The following is a 13,648-nucleotide window of genomic DNA, read 5'->3' as shown; positions in this document are numbered from 1 at the left end:
TCAGTCTGAAATACAAATAGAGCCATTTTCATGCATAATAGGGGTCAGTTTTTTACCGCAGATCATTGCGTGGGCCCTATACATTAAATGGAAAGACCAACGTGACTTTTTGGGTGAATTGATTCAGAATTTCACCGTTAATCGATAGAAGAATGCATGCAGTTGTATGAATATTCTCCCAGAAATCAATGCTGATTTTTTTCGTGTCAAAAAATTTGACGACTGCTCAAAAATTAATGAATTGAATGAGGATTCTTGTACAAGAGATTTCGAAAATGCCTGATTTACGCTCAAAAATTAGGTTTTATCAATAAATTATTTTTACATTAACGAGGGAATTCATTTAAACGAAAAATTAATTTACCTTGATGGTGGTGAATCCAATTAAATTAATTACACTGACTTTCATTGCAAGATTAAAACTTTTCAATATCGTTAAGAATTATAAACCGTTTCGTTTTAGGCCACCACAAAAAAATTACCCTCGTGTAGAGAAGGGTCGTCTTTGGAAGGTCAACCCCCTGAATTTTGCTGATATTTCAGGTACCCACTGGTACCATTCTTGTATTTGTGACCCTTTGTAAGAGAGTACCTAATTTTTCAATATGATATTTCACCGACCCCCTCCAATAGATTTTCCAGGTGTTTTGAAGGGACCTTCTGGACAGAAGGAATTTCTTACTGGATTACTCCATTCTAACAATCAAGGGTATTGTAAACGTAAATTCTATCCATTGATACGCAATGATACAATTCTAAATTATGGACGATATCATATATCTCTACCTCAAATTATCTCAAGAAATTGCTCGTTAATAATTTAATCCCCACAGTGCGATGAACTCTCATCCCGTCACCAAAGACTAGCTCACTAAGACAGGTATATAGAAAAAATCGAAAACGAAAAGGATAAATCAAATTTGATGTAATAACTTCGTTAAACATACTGTAAATTGAAAAGAAATATTTCGTTTTTAACTCTCAAAGAAAACTCTAGGTAAAATATTCTAAAGATATGAAAACAATATCAAAATTAAAAAGCTTTTTATAAAACTATACAAGAAAATTAACATTTAAAATTTTTAGTTACAATAAGTTGTGCTTTATGTTACCACGAATAAAATGATGTGTAGGGTCGAGTGATACGGGACGAGACGTAGTTTTTACAAGCTCTTATTTGACTTGTTTGGTCGTTAACCAGTAATAAAACAATTTTGTTACTTTTTCTAAAGAACGCGTCATTTTTATTACTTCAAATGACCAATTATTAAAGTATCTTATAAAAACACATCTCATCTGAGTGATACAGACAAGGAAGGTTCCTCGTCAAAAATGCGTTTTTAACCAATTGGGAAGGAAATAATTACGTTATGTTGAAATACAAACTAGGAAGTTAGATGTCATTGAAACTATTTACGGAAAAGAAGTTTGAACAAAACCCTCGGCAATCACACTCTCGATAATCTTTGCTATTTGAAATCTAAAAATAAAATAATTAATTTTCATTTGTAAAAATCTTCAACAGTTCATCAGCAGCAAATGCGGGATGAACCTGTTCATTTTCAACCAGTATCTCAAAATGCTTGATACGATTTTTAACTTTCTCATTGGATAGAAATCGTTCCATGATATTGTCTTGAACATAATTCCACATCCATGATTTATATTGGTGTTTTCTTCTTTGAAGAAAAGTTTCATCTTCTAACATTTTGCTTTTATACTGTTCTATTTTCCACCAAGCTTTATCAAGACCCTCATTATGAAGAGCTGAAACTGGATAAACCTTAGGAGTCCATTTAGCACCTGGTCTTTGTAATAGTTTCAAAGCACTCATATATTCAGTTTGAACTTTTCTAGCGGCTGGTAATAAATCTCCATCTGCTTTGTTTATAAGAACTAAGTCAGCCATCTCAACAACACCTTTCTTAATCCCTTGTAACTCGTCCCCTGAACCAGGAGGTATAATCAAAACAAACATATCCGTCATGTTCGAAACAGCAAATTCAGATTGTCCGATGCCAACTGTCTCGACAAGAATAATGTCATAACCGGCGCCTTCACATAAAACAATAGCTTCATTTGTTCTCCTTGTGACACCACCTAGAGTCCCTGACGAGGGGGAAGGTCGTATAAAAGCATTTGGGTCATGAGAAAGTTCGACCATTCGAGTTCGATCACCAAGCAGCGATCCACCTGTTTTGGCAGAAGAAGGATCGACAGCCAAAACAGCAACTTTATGACCCAACGAAGTTAATTGTTTTCCAAGAGTTTCAATTAAGGTACTTTTCCCAGCACCAGGCGAACCGGTTAGTCCAATGCGAAAAGTTGGTTTCTCAGTTTGTTTATTCTTTAAATACTCCAAAGTTAGATGTAAAAGTTTATGGGCTTCATCAATGTGATCCTGTCTTGTCGATTCTGTTAAAGTAATACCTTTAGCTAAAGCTCCTCTGTTACCTTTAATCAGCTCTGAATAAATTTCTTCAGCAGATAATGCATTTCGAAGAGCTTGATAAGATTTCCATCGAATCGAACTGGTGAAAAGAAAAGTTCCTGGTATTTTGCTTTTTCCTTTCCTCAATATTTGTAATAATCTCATCATCCTGGAAAAAAATAGTACAAAATTTGAAGGGGAGCAATATTGAAAAATGAATCAACGGATCCTGCACTAATGTACTTCCCAGTTTTCTCAATTCGTTACCTTTGAGAAAACTGGGAAGTACATTAGTGCAGGATCCGTTGATTCATTACCCATAAGTAATACGCACTTGATTTCACAATATTGAAAAAGAAAGTAATTTACCAAATTTTTTTGTTGTAAAAAATAACAGGGAAGATCAATGTTTCACCCAATAAAAGTAATAATTTTGCTTACTTCAAGTCAAAATCACAAGTTCCTGAAAATTACCGAGTGTTTAGCTTTCTCGTGATCAATGTGCAGACCTGATCGTGATAACTTTATTTGTTCTAACCTAAGAACAAATTTTATGCCTAGATAAGTACTTATATCTTATCTTAGATAGGAGTATTTGTGAAATTCAAAAATTTGTTTCTATCTAGGCAGTTACTCCTGACTGTCATGTCAAACTTAGTTCAATGAAAAGCCAATTTTTTGAAGATTTCTGTACAAAAACCTCCTGCCATCTTGTATAATATCTCCACATCACTGAAGAAATCAAAAGTTTTTTGCAAAAAACCTGCATGGGAAGTTTACAGTGAAAGTTTATCAGTATAGACCAAAACTCCTATATGAGAAACAACCTAAGCCTTAGGATCACAGATTGAAACAAATATATGAAAGTTGAGATTTTACGGCCACGAGTGCCAAAAAGAAGGGCCGTTTGAAATGTGGCAACCTCATTGGTGGAAATTTGATAAACAACTGCGAAGGAGCGCCGGGAAGCAATCAGTAGAAGAGACCACTTTCGTTTTTGTTGCAGATTTCAATATAAGCTTCTCTCAGGGATTACTTGTCAATGTGTTGTGTCAACTTGTCAGCATTATTGTATTGTTGTTAAGGGAAGGATAAAAGAGGTAAGACTAGCCTAGTTTCTAATCCTGATATAGGAGTTTAAGCTTAGACTGTTTATGTAGCTGTTTTGTTGTGCGAGCTGTATACGGGGGTCACCACTACCGTCAACTGCTCTAACTTGGGAAGATTGGTCGAAACATGGGAATGTTATCTGACCTGTATTTTCAATTACTGTCAAATCTCTTTGACAACTAATTTGTTTTGATAACTCCACCAAGTTTATCAATCATACTTTCTGTCATAACATGTCACGATAACTTTCACCGATAATGTGCCCTTTTTAAAAGCCTAGTACTCAGTACGAAAGAGAAATTGCGTATTTTTTAATACGCTTTTCATTAACTCAAATCAAATGACTTTGGAGGTTTGGTGAAATGGTGGCCGAATTGCTGTTTCATGTTTTTTCAGATAGTCCCAAGTTTATAGCACTTTTGACGGTACACCATAAACTTTCCCCTAGTATTTTCCACTAGAAACACTTTGATCAGAGATTTTTTCAGATCCTGAAAGTTTTCTTTTCAAAATATCAACAGAGGCATATTTTTCCTAATGTCCAACACCCACTGACACCCCTCTTCTCTAATTCCGACACCCTTTTTATCAGCTGAAATTTATAGAAAGGTTGAAACTGTTTAAGCTTTCATATTACAGTCAGGCACCACATCCTGGCAAATGAACGGGGTATTTTTCACTTGTGATTGGTGGCAAAATGTGAAATGCAAGGGGTCGAAAACAAAAGTGATGTAATAGTGCTGAATACCCCACGCAATTGAACCGGGTTTGAAATATTTTGCTTCATTTTGAAGAACTGCATAGATGAATAGACCTTTTTTTAAAGAGGCAGCCATGTTGAATAATTATGTACTCCAGCATAAAAACAATGATACAGCCATGTATAATTTTTAAAATATGCATGATACAATAATTATGCATGGCTGTATCATTGTTTTTATGCTGGAGTACATAATTATTCAACATGGCTGCCTCTTTAAAAAAAGGTCTATTTTTTTTTTCATGGGTCAATTTTGTCTTCGAAGATTGAAGAAACTTTTAACGAAAAAATAAAGTTCCCAGTTTTCTTCATTTTCACGCTTTTAGCCTGAGATGTCCTATCTCATTTACACTGGGTGACGAATACCCCATGCAAATGCTCACCCCGACAAGTTAGAGGAGGGATGTGTCGGTCGATATTAGTTATTAGACCAACTTACGGTATATCCATTCACTAAATTGATTTGTGCACTGTTTCAAATTAGATGAACAAGGAAAGGTCTATCATGAAAAGCAAAAATCGCTTCTCAAAAGTAGAGAGAGACTTAACAAAGAACAGCTCTAAAGATACTTCCTTGATGTTGTGCAATCGTATTTCGCTTTCACTTTCAGTCAGAACGCAAGGATACGTGTTGTTTACATGCCGCAACTACGTACACCATTATGAATTCAAAAAATTAAAAATGCTGACGATGCAAATACGTCAACTTACGAGCTTTTAACCAATCAAATTGGTCCACTTATACCAATTTGGCCAATCGGGTCAAAACACGAAAACTGATTCAATTTTTCTGGTCATATAGCTCGAAAGAACACACGTTGATCTACAAAATCTCGTCCAAATCTAACTGGAAGGTCGACTGGTGTTGTGGTTGTCCAACACTGAAACGTTTTCAAAGATGAAGTGTATCTATTTCATTGCGCTACTTGTTGTAGCATGTTCTGTTTATTGTGAAGAAGAAAAGAAAGAGGAAAAAGATAAAAAAGAAAGTATCGGAACAGTTGTTGGTATTGATCTTGGAACAACTTATTCTTGGTAAGATTTTCACTTCTCAGCAAGACAAGACAAGTTTCAATTAAATTAAGCCCAGCTATCGAATTCTCTGACACAAAAGTAAAACAAGGAAAAACAAAAATTTTGTATCTAATTTCTGGGAAGTTCATAATTGGTTTTTTTCTTGGGTATAATACAATCAGATCTGACATTTGGTCTGCTCTAATCGAGTAGTGAAATCTGTCTTGACTTAAAGGGATAATCAGATGGTTTGAGATATTTGTCGCGTGGAGTCTATCTATTGTCCTGAGCTAAACCTCAAAATATTTTTGCCTAAATATTTTCCAAAGTTGAGATATGTTATAAACTACAAGTTTTTGACAAAAATACTTGGCAATTTTATTCAAAACCACTGAGGGTTTCTTCAGGCAAAAAAATTCAAACCATCTGATTATTTCTTTAAGAGTTATATAGGAATATTTGGTGAAATCTAAATCCTAACGTTTCAAGTGGTTTAATTATTTTTTCAGTGTTGGAGTCTTCAAAAACGGACGTGTTGAAATCATCCCAAATGACCAAGGTAACCGTATCACTCCATCATATGTTGCTTTCACCAGTGAAGGTGAAAGATTGATCGGTGATGCTGCCAAAAATCAGTTGACATCCAACCCTGAAAACACTGTCTTTGATGCCAAACGTTTGATTGGACGTGAATGGAGTGAAAAATCAGTTCAATCTGACATCAAATATTTCCCATTTAAAGTCGTGCAGAAGGGAGGCAAACCACACATTACAGTCGATGTCAAAGAAGGAGAAGCAAAAACTTTTGCTGCTGAAGAAATCAGTGCTATGGTCTTGAACAAAATGAAGGTAAATAGAAAAAAATGAGATATCAATTTGTGTTAAGTTAATTTTTAAATTAATGTTTTCCTGTCTTCGTTTTGATGCTCAAGTTTTATGAAATCTCATAGTGATTCACAAAAAGGTCTGTCTCTGCCTCACCTTGTAAAACATTCAGCAATAATTTTTGTTATATTCCATAGGACATTGCTGAAGCTTACTTGGGAAAGAAAGTAACCCATGCCGTTGTCACTGTCCCAGCCTACTTCAATGATGCCCAACGTCAAGCCACCAAGGATGCTGGAACCATCTCTGGATTAAATGTTATGAGAATCATTAACGAACCAACTGCTGCTGCCATTGCTTACGGTTTGGACAAGAAAGAAGGAGAAAAGAACATCCTTGTCTTCGATTTGGGAGGTGGTACCTTCGATGTTTCCCTTTTGACCATTGACAATGGGGTCTTTGAAGTTGTTTCCACCAGTGGAGATACTCATCTTGGAGGTGAAGATTTCGATCAACGTGTCATGGAATATTTTGTCAAAATCTACAAAAAGAAGAAGGGAAAAGACATCAGAAAGGACAACCGTGCCCTCCAAAAACTCCGACGTGAAGTTGAAAAAACCAAACGTGCCCTCAGTACTGCCCATCAAGCCAGAGTTGAAGTTGAATCTTTGTTTGATGGTGAAGACTTCTCTGAAACCTTAACCAGAGCTAAATTCGAAGAATTGAACATGGATCTTTTCAAATCAACCCTCAAACCAGTTAAGCAAGTCTTGGATGACTCTGGTCTTAAAAAATCGGAAATTGACGAAATTGTCCTTGTTGGTGGTTCCACTCGTATCCCCAAAGTCCAATCTTTGGTCAAAGATTTCTTCGGTGGAAAAGAACCAAGTAGAGGTAAATAACATTTTGATTAAAGATATGGTTTATACCCTACTTTTTGCCAAAACACACGTTTTGAAGCAAAACAGCACTTACACTGCTTAGTTCTCTCTAAAATTTAAGGTACTTCGCTCCTATAAATGTGCACTGTTAGATTATTACACTAAAAACTTAAACTAAGAAAATTGTTTCCTTTGTCTAAACTCTATCTCCTCTTTACTCTACAGGAATTAACCCTGATGAAGCTGTTGCCTATGGTGCTGCTGTCCAAGGTGGTGTTTTGAGTGGTGAAGAAGATACTGGAGAAATCGTTCTTTTGGATGTCAACCCACTTACCCTCGGTATCGAAACTGTTGGTGGAGTCATGACAAAATTGATTGGCCGTAACACTGTTGTCCCAACCAAGAAATCCCAAGTCTTCTCTACTGCTGCTGATAACCAACAAACTGTCACTATCCAAGTCTTTGAAGGAGAACGACCAATGACCAAGGATAACCATCTTTTGGGAAAATTCGATTTGAACGGAATCCCACCAGCTCCAAGAGGTGTTCCACAAATCGAAGTCACTTTCGAAATCGACGTCAACGGTATCTTGAGAGTCAGTGCTGAAGACAAAGGAACCGGCAAGAAAGAAAAGATCACTATTACCAACGATCAAAACAGATTGTCTCCTGAAGATATTGAACGTATGGTCAACGAAGCTGAACAATTTGCTGACGAAGACAAGAAAGTCAAAGAAAAGGTCGAAGCTAAGAACGAATTTGAAAGCTATGCTTACTCATTGAAAAACCAAATTGGAGATAAGGACAAATTAGGTAGCAAATTGAGTGAAGAAGACAAAGCTGCTTTAGAAAAAGCTACCGACGAAGCTGTCTCATGGTTGGAAAGCCATGCTGATGCTTCAACTGAAGAACTTAAAGAAGAAAAGAAGAAATTGGAGGATGTAGCCACTCCAATTGTTAGTAAAATCTACCAACAACAAGGTGGACAACCAGGAGGAGAGGGTGAGGCTCCAAACCCAGGATCTGAAGAGAAAGAAGACAAAGATGAACTTTAGATCTTTTTATATAGCTAGGTTTATAAATTTTTTACAAAATTCTTTAGTTTAATCTGCGGATATTTCTTGGATGGATTTTGCACCCACAAATTACTACTGACACAAAAAGGTTTTTATACTTGAATTTTTAAGAAAAGTGGTTAAATTATACGTTGAAAGTTCTTCAAATTTATTTATTGATTTTATTATCTGTTTTTGAGGAGACGTATAATTAATTCATGATATTGTATATATAATGGATTTTGTTCCTACAGGTACACAAAAGCAAAAAACAAATTTCTATATTGTTAAAATAAAGAGTTTGTTTCACTGTCATTTTTTGCCCTTCTGCGATACTTTTCCGAAATGCTAGGAGTGGGTTACGAGCGGTTTTAAATATTTTAGAGGCTTTTGTGAGAGACAGGAAAGAAAGGACAGCAAAATTGCACTTTTTCGACAGAAATGATCTTAGCTCTTTTATTTTAACCTACAGTAAGCAATCCATTCGGTATGAAATAGAAGTTACTTCCTTATTATTAAGGCTCCATTATTTTCAACTTCTTAATATCTCCCTACCTAAAGGGAACAAATTAACTTATTTTCGGGAATCGGCCCTTTTTAAACTATTCTTTAATTTTCCTGGGGATATTAGTCCGGGAGCCAAATCCTATATCTCCTTAAATAAGCACTTTTGCTTAACCCAAAATTCTACAGGATAAACTCAACTATCCTAGTTTAAGAAATGGTCGGTCCCCAAAGCTAACTCCTGGTCAATTTTTCATATTGGGCCCGAGTTTAGGGGGTACTTTTTACCCTTTGTAAGGATTTGTTAAGGAAAATATCTTTCCATGTATGATATAATTTGCTATATCTCATGAATGAATTGACCAATTGCTTTAAAACTTTGCCAAAAGTTTTCAGATAGATTGTTGATCATCATTGGCAAAAGATTTTTGCGAAAAATTATTTTTGGGGGTTTACCTGGGGCAAAATAGGGAAAATTTAGGTATTTTCACTGAATTTTGACACTTATAAGACTGGGACCTACCAAAACAACTTTTAATGAGGCACAAGCTTTGTGTTATGATAAAATTTGATGCGATACACCAGAAAAATGTCTTTATTTAGTTTCATTTTTGACGCTTCAGGGGGGTAAAAATGTCCATTTTATTGAATTTTTACATAATTTGAGCAATTTTCACTGCTTATCTCGCCTAAAATATCTTCGAAAATAGTTTTAACTTGATCTTGGTGTAATATACTCTGGAAAATTACAATTTTGTCTTAAGCTAAACCACTGTAACTATGCAGCTGTAACTTCAGTTAAAAGCATCGAAATGTTGTGTAGTTGTCTTTAGAGCCTTTAAAAGGACTAAGAAATGATTGAATGGTAATTTAAAGTTTGTTAGGGCTGGTTTTTATCCTTACAAAGGGTAAAAAAGTACCCCCTAAATTTGGGCCCAATATGAAAAATTGACCAGGAGTTAGCTTTTGGGACCGACCATTTCTTAAACTAGGATAGTTGAGGATTCCAAAAATGTATAGTTTATCCTGTAGAATCTTGGGTTAAGCAAAATGCCATTTTTCAGGTTTGGCTTCCGGACTATATGGGCAAAATTCCTGGACATTTGAAGAATTCTGAATTTTTTTTGCGAGCATTAAATTTCGTGAATTTTCGGAAAAACTGCGATTATAATCCTTAATCCACTCAAGATAGTTCACTTAGGCCATACACACTACACAACATTGCCAAGTGATTGTTCTCATTCAAATTCTATCCATTTTTCGGGGTGACATTTTGACGAAGGGATGATGCAAAAGGTATCTGGTATAGCGTCACAACATACGTGTCATTGAGAAAGCTTGACACGTTTATCCTTGTTATAAAAGTTTTCGAAAAGTTCTAAAGCTTTAGAGTCATCAAAAAGTAGCAATATTTAAGGAGACTTTTAAGGTGGTAGTCTACCCAAAAATAAAAAATCATCGAAAAAATTGTCGAATTCTGGTTTTTGGGTGTTTTGAGATCCTTAGGTCTTTCTGAACATCTCCTGAAAATTTCAAAGCTATATCTTTATCATTCAGGCCGCAGTGAGCATTTTTACCCTGTTGGGTGCTTGAAAAATCGCCCTAGCAACAGAAAAAATCCCGTTGCTAAGGACTTATTTCTTCAATCTCGGCAGAAACATAGCAATGTGATACGCCAAAAGAAAGCTCTTTTTACGCCCTTTTCGAGCGTCAAAATAATATTTTCCGTGGCATTACGTAATCCTTGAAATTAAAGATGGTAGCTGCAGTAGTGTAACACATCAAAACCAGCTGAAAAGCAAGCTGTAAGCATGATTCTGCAGATTTCTTGGCAAGTTTTAGATCAAAACTTAATCTCTTTGATTGAAATGATTTATTTAAATGAAGAATGGACTCTACAGAATCTATAAAGTTGCTCTACATTGGTTGTGTTGCTGGATTTCTGCGAAAAACATTTAAGTTGTCGGCATTTTTTTTTGAGCATAGACAGTCAGTCTGAGAAATCCTTCTAATTGCACGCTTAAAATTCCGAGATTTAGGGGTCACTCACATATCGATTCTTCCCACGACTAACGTCAAATTGACGCGAAGGGGTGGGTGGGTTAGAGTCTTTGACGCTAAGAAATTTCACCAGAAATATCGATTTTTAATACGTTTATTCAGTGACAAATCCATATTTCTTTTCCTCCTTTCACATACCTAAATATTCGTTCGCTTCGCTATTTTACAGAAATCTTAACCAAAACAAACGGCCCGATGTTAACGTCTTGAGTTCCTTTTGTTCAGACGGTCCGCACGGCCCTTGAATTTCGCCGACGGTCGGTCTTTTTTTTGTGAAATGCGGCTTTACTGTTGATTATGATTATGGAGATAATTAACTCCGGCAACTTTCTGAATAAAGTTTAGAAATTATCTCCATTATTTTTTAAATGTAAACTGCCTGAGCAAGCAGTAGCGAAATTAAAGATGGCTGACGAAACAACGATGAAAGTTAAAGAGAAAATTTTCATCGATTTTTGATAATTTTTGAACTTTGACGTTAAGAGGTGGGGGTGGGGGGGTTTTCAAATTAGCGTCAATTTGACGTTAGTCGTGGGAAGAATCGATATGTGAGTGACCCCTTAAACGCGTAATTGCACGGCTATCAAATTGTAAGGTTTTTAAAAGTGTTTTTACCTATCAATTTCATGTTCCAAATAATCTAAATCAGTATTATAATCATTGCTTACATTGAGATACATCATTTACAAGTTATTAGAAAAGAAATGAAAACACTTTTTGTTTGTGCGAGTTCAAAATAGACGATTTTCCTCGAGTTTTCTCGGAAAAAAATCTGGAATGCTTGGTCAATTTTACGCAAAATTTTACGAAGATTCCAATTCAAAAATCAGTTTTTGTCCGTTTGACCATGGTTCCATCCGTTTTTTAAAAAAGTAAGCCCCACTATATTACTCAAGCTTCTTCAAGCAGGGCGGAAAATTAAGCGTGCAATTACACATGGGTGGACTCGGGCGCACTATGATAAGCGCACATTTACAAGTTTACGCCTGCGGAAGTTAAGCGTGCAATTAGAAGGATTTCTCAGACTGACAGTGTGCTTTTGGTGGCTCACATAATGTTTTGTAGTGGATTTCAATGTAACTGAGATATTTCCAAGCACAACATGATGTAACTGAGATAGAAATGTGCATTATAATGAACTGGACCTAACTTCTGGAGACACACATTCTCATCTGACACCAGCCATTCATAACCGCCTAGGCGGTTAACCGCAAGCGAAGGCGCCGCCTTCGATCAAGCCAGCTCATTGTCAATTCAAGTCTATGTGAATAAAAATATGCACTAGAAAAGTTTCCATGTCTACAGAGAGTCATGCTGGAATTTCAATGAACATTTTGTCACACTTACTTATGTGGATGGCTGTTTTCACCACCCAAATTTGATGTTATCGCAATGATTACCGCAAAGTTTGCGTAATTACGTAACTTTAGCGCAACATGTTTTTGTTGATTTTTGGATAATTTATCAATTTTTGTGAAATGTTTTACTTTAACTTATGAAACCTGACTGGTTTGATGAGTATTCAGTGAAGAAATTTTTTGAAAAGAGCTTTCCAGCTTAAAATGATACCCATTTTTGTCTTTTTCTTTGATTTTCTCAAAAACGCGTTTCCGGGGGTTCGCAAACACCTTGTCAAAAATATCTTAGGATTGAGATCAGCTACAGACTTGAAATTTTCAGTGAAGTTTCCTTACATGATTGTGCATTGAATGAATGGATTAAAAAGTTTTAAAATTGGTTTCCTGATTTTTAATCTCAAAAAAGCGTTTTAATTTTTTTTTTCACTCATTCTAGACCTTTTCTAAATATTAGTCATTTAAAAAAAAAACTAACTTCATAGGTCAAGCCGACTACTCAGAAAACCTGACACAAGCAAAATAAAGTATTTTACCCCCTGGCTGATTTTACCCCCGTCTTTGGTTATTTTTAGAATTTTTTTTATTTTTAGAAATGTTAATAGTTGATATACATTTCCTGAAAATTTCATTACGAAATGTAAAGAAGTTCTTGAGTTATTGCAAAAAATGTGATTTTTTGACTTTTGAAATCTGGCGGTAGACTACCACCTTAAGGTGGCCATCCACTGGAAATTGAAAAATCGACCTTTGAACTTTAAATGTTGATTACTCAATAACTAAAAATGATATGGGCTTGAAACTTCCAGGTATTATTATTTATGACCTAAAGTTAATATTGAAAAAAAATAAAAAAAAAAAAATTGGAAGACGGGGGTTTGGTACGACTTTTCAGAAAAATCAAAATAATCTTGTGTCAACGTTTTAGAGAAAACTACAAATACTTGGTTAATGATTTTTGGTATGTAGAGGCACTTTAGGACAAAGAATGGAATGAGCGAAAAATTTTTTTGAAAAATCCAAAATCCGGGGGTAAAAGCCAAAAAAACAGTTTTTTCAAAATATGAGATCTGGAATTAGTGAAATCTGAAAAATCCTTCGCTCATTCCACAGGCCTCATAGATGTGCAAATACCCTGAAAAAATCAGACCAATCGGACAACTAGATCCTGAGATTTTTCCGCCACAGTGATTGGAAACCCCCGGATTTGCGTTTTGAGAAATCGTGCTTTTAAAACATAAATTGCGGTTAAATGAAAAGATTATAGTTTTCAATAGGGACTTTTTTATGATTTGAGCCTATAAGGGAGTTTTCTACATTATTTCAAAGGAAATAAGGATTTAAAACTATTTACAGTGAAAATTTTGGCCAATTTGAGTGACATTTTGATCATTTCGAGAAAACCGCAAAACTTTGAAAAAAGACCGCAAAACTCATTTTCACCACGAAAACACCCCGAAATGTAAATAACAATGCCCACATTCATTGTAAGACTATTTTGGACTATTCCTATCAGCAGGGATTAAAAACTAAATCAATTAAGTTAAAATATTCATTCAAAAAGCTCTGGAACTGAAGACTCATTATCGTGTTACATGGCACTTTCACTTTCACTTTCATGCCATCGCTGAAAGCATAATGAAACCGCCAAA

At 35.4% G+C, this 13,648-nt stretch overlaps 2 protein-coding genes across 2 annotated transcripts; one reads left to right on the top strand and one right to left on the bottom strand.

Annotated features, from left to right (window-relative positions):
- Positions 1-944: 944 nt before the first annotated feature.
- LOC136816760 (methylmalonic aciduria type A homolog, mitochondrial-like) lies at positions 945-2,630 on the bottom strand. Its single transcript, XM_067073076.1, has one exon. It carries the CDS (start codon positions 2,597-2,599, stop codon positions 1,496-1,498), a length of 1,104 nt encoding a protein of 367 aa, XP_066929177.1. The 5' UTR covers positions 2,600-2,630; the 3' UTR covers positions 945-1,495.
- Positions 2,631-5,079: 2,449 nt separating this feature from the next.
- Positions 5,080-8,373, top strand: LOC136816759 (endoplasmic reticulum chaperone BiP-like). The gene is made up of 4 exons (XM_067073075.1): positions 5,080-5,336; positions 5,825-6,164; positions 6,338-7,034; positions 7,247-8,373. Exons 1-4 carry the CDS (start codon positions 5,200-5,202, stop codon positions 8,074-8,076), a joined length of 2,004 nt encoding a protein of 667 aa, XP_066929176.1. The 5' UTR covers positions 5,080-5,199; the 3' UTR covers positions 8,077-8,373.
- The last annotated feature ends 5,275 nt before the right edge of the window (positions 8,374-13,648 follow it).

This window comes from Clytia hemisphaerica, unplaced genomic scaffold (genome assembly GCF_902728285.1).
Source record: "Clytia hemisphaerica strain Z4C2 unplaced genomic scaffold, Clytia hemisphaerica genome assembly, whole genome shotgun sequence".
NCBI classification, from domain to species: Eukaryota; Metazoa; Cnidaria; class Hydrozoa; order Leptothecata; family Clytiidae; genus Clytia; species Clytia hemisphaerica.
Note: the sequence above shows the minus strand (reverse complement) of the source record. Positions and strands in the feature narration are given on the sequence as shown.

Coding starts and splice junctions, on each gene's coding strand:
- LOC136816759 (XM_067073075.1), top strand. CDS start 5,200: ATGAAGTGTATCTATTTCATTGCGCTACTTGTTGTAGCATGTTCTGTT. Junction 5,337..5,824: donor CTTGGAACAACTTATTCTTG/GTAAGATTTTCA, acceptor TTATTTTTTCAG/TGTTGGAGTCTTCAAAAACG. Junction 7,035..7,246: donor TGGAAAAGAACCAAGTAGAG/GTAAATAACATT, acceptor TTTACTCTACAG/GAATTAACCCTGATGAAGCT.
- LOC136816760 (XM_067073076.1), bottom strand. CDS start 2,599: ATGATGAGATTATTACAAATATTGAGGAAAGGAAAAAGCAAAATACCA.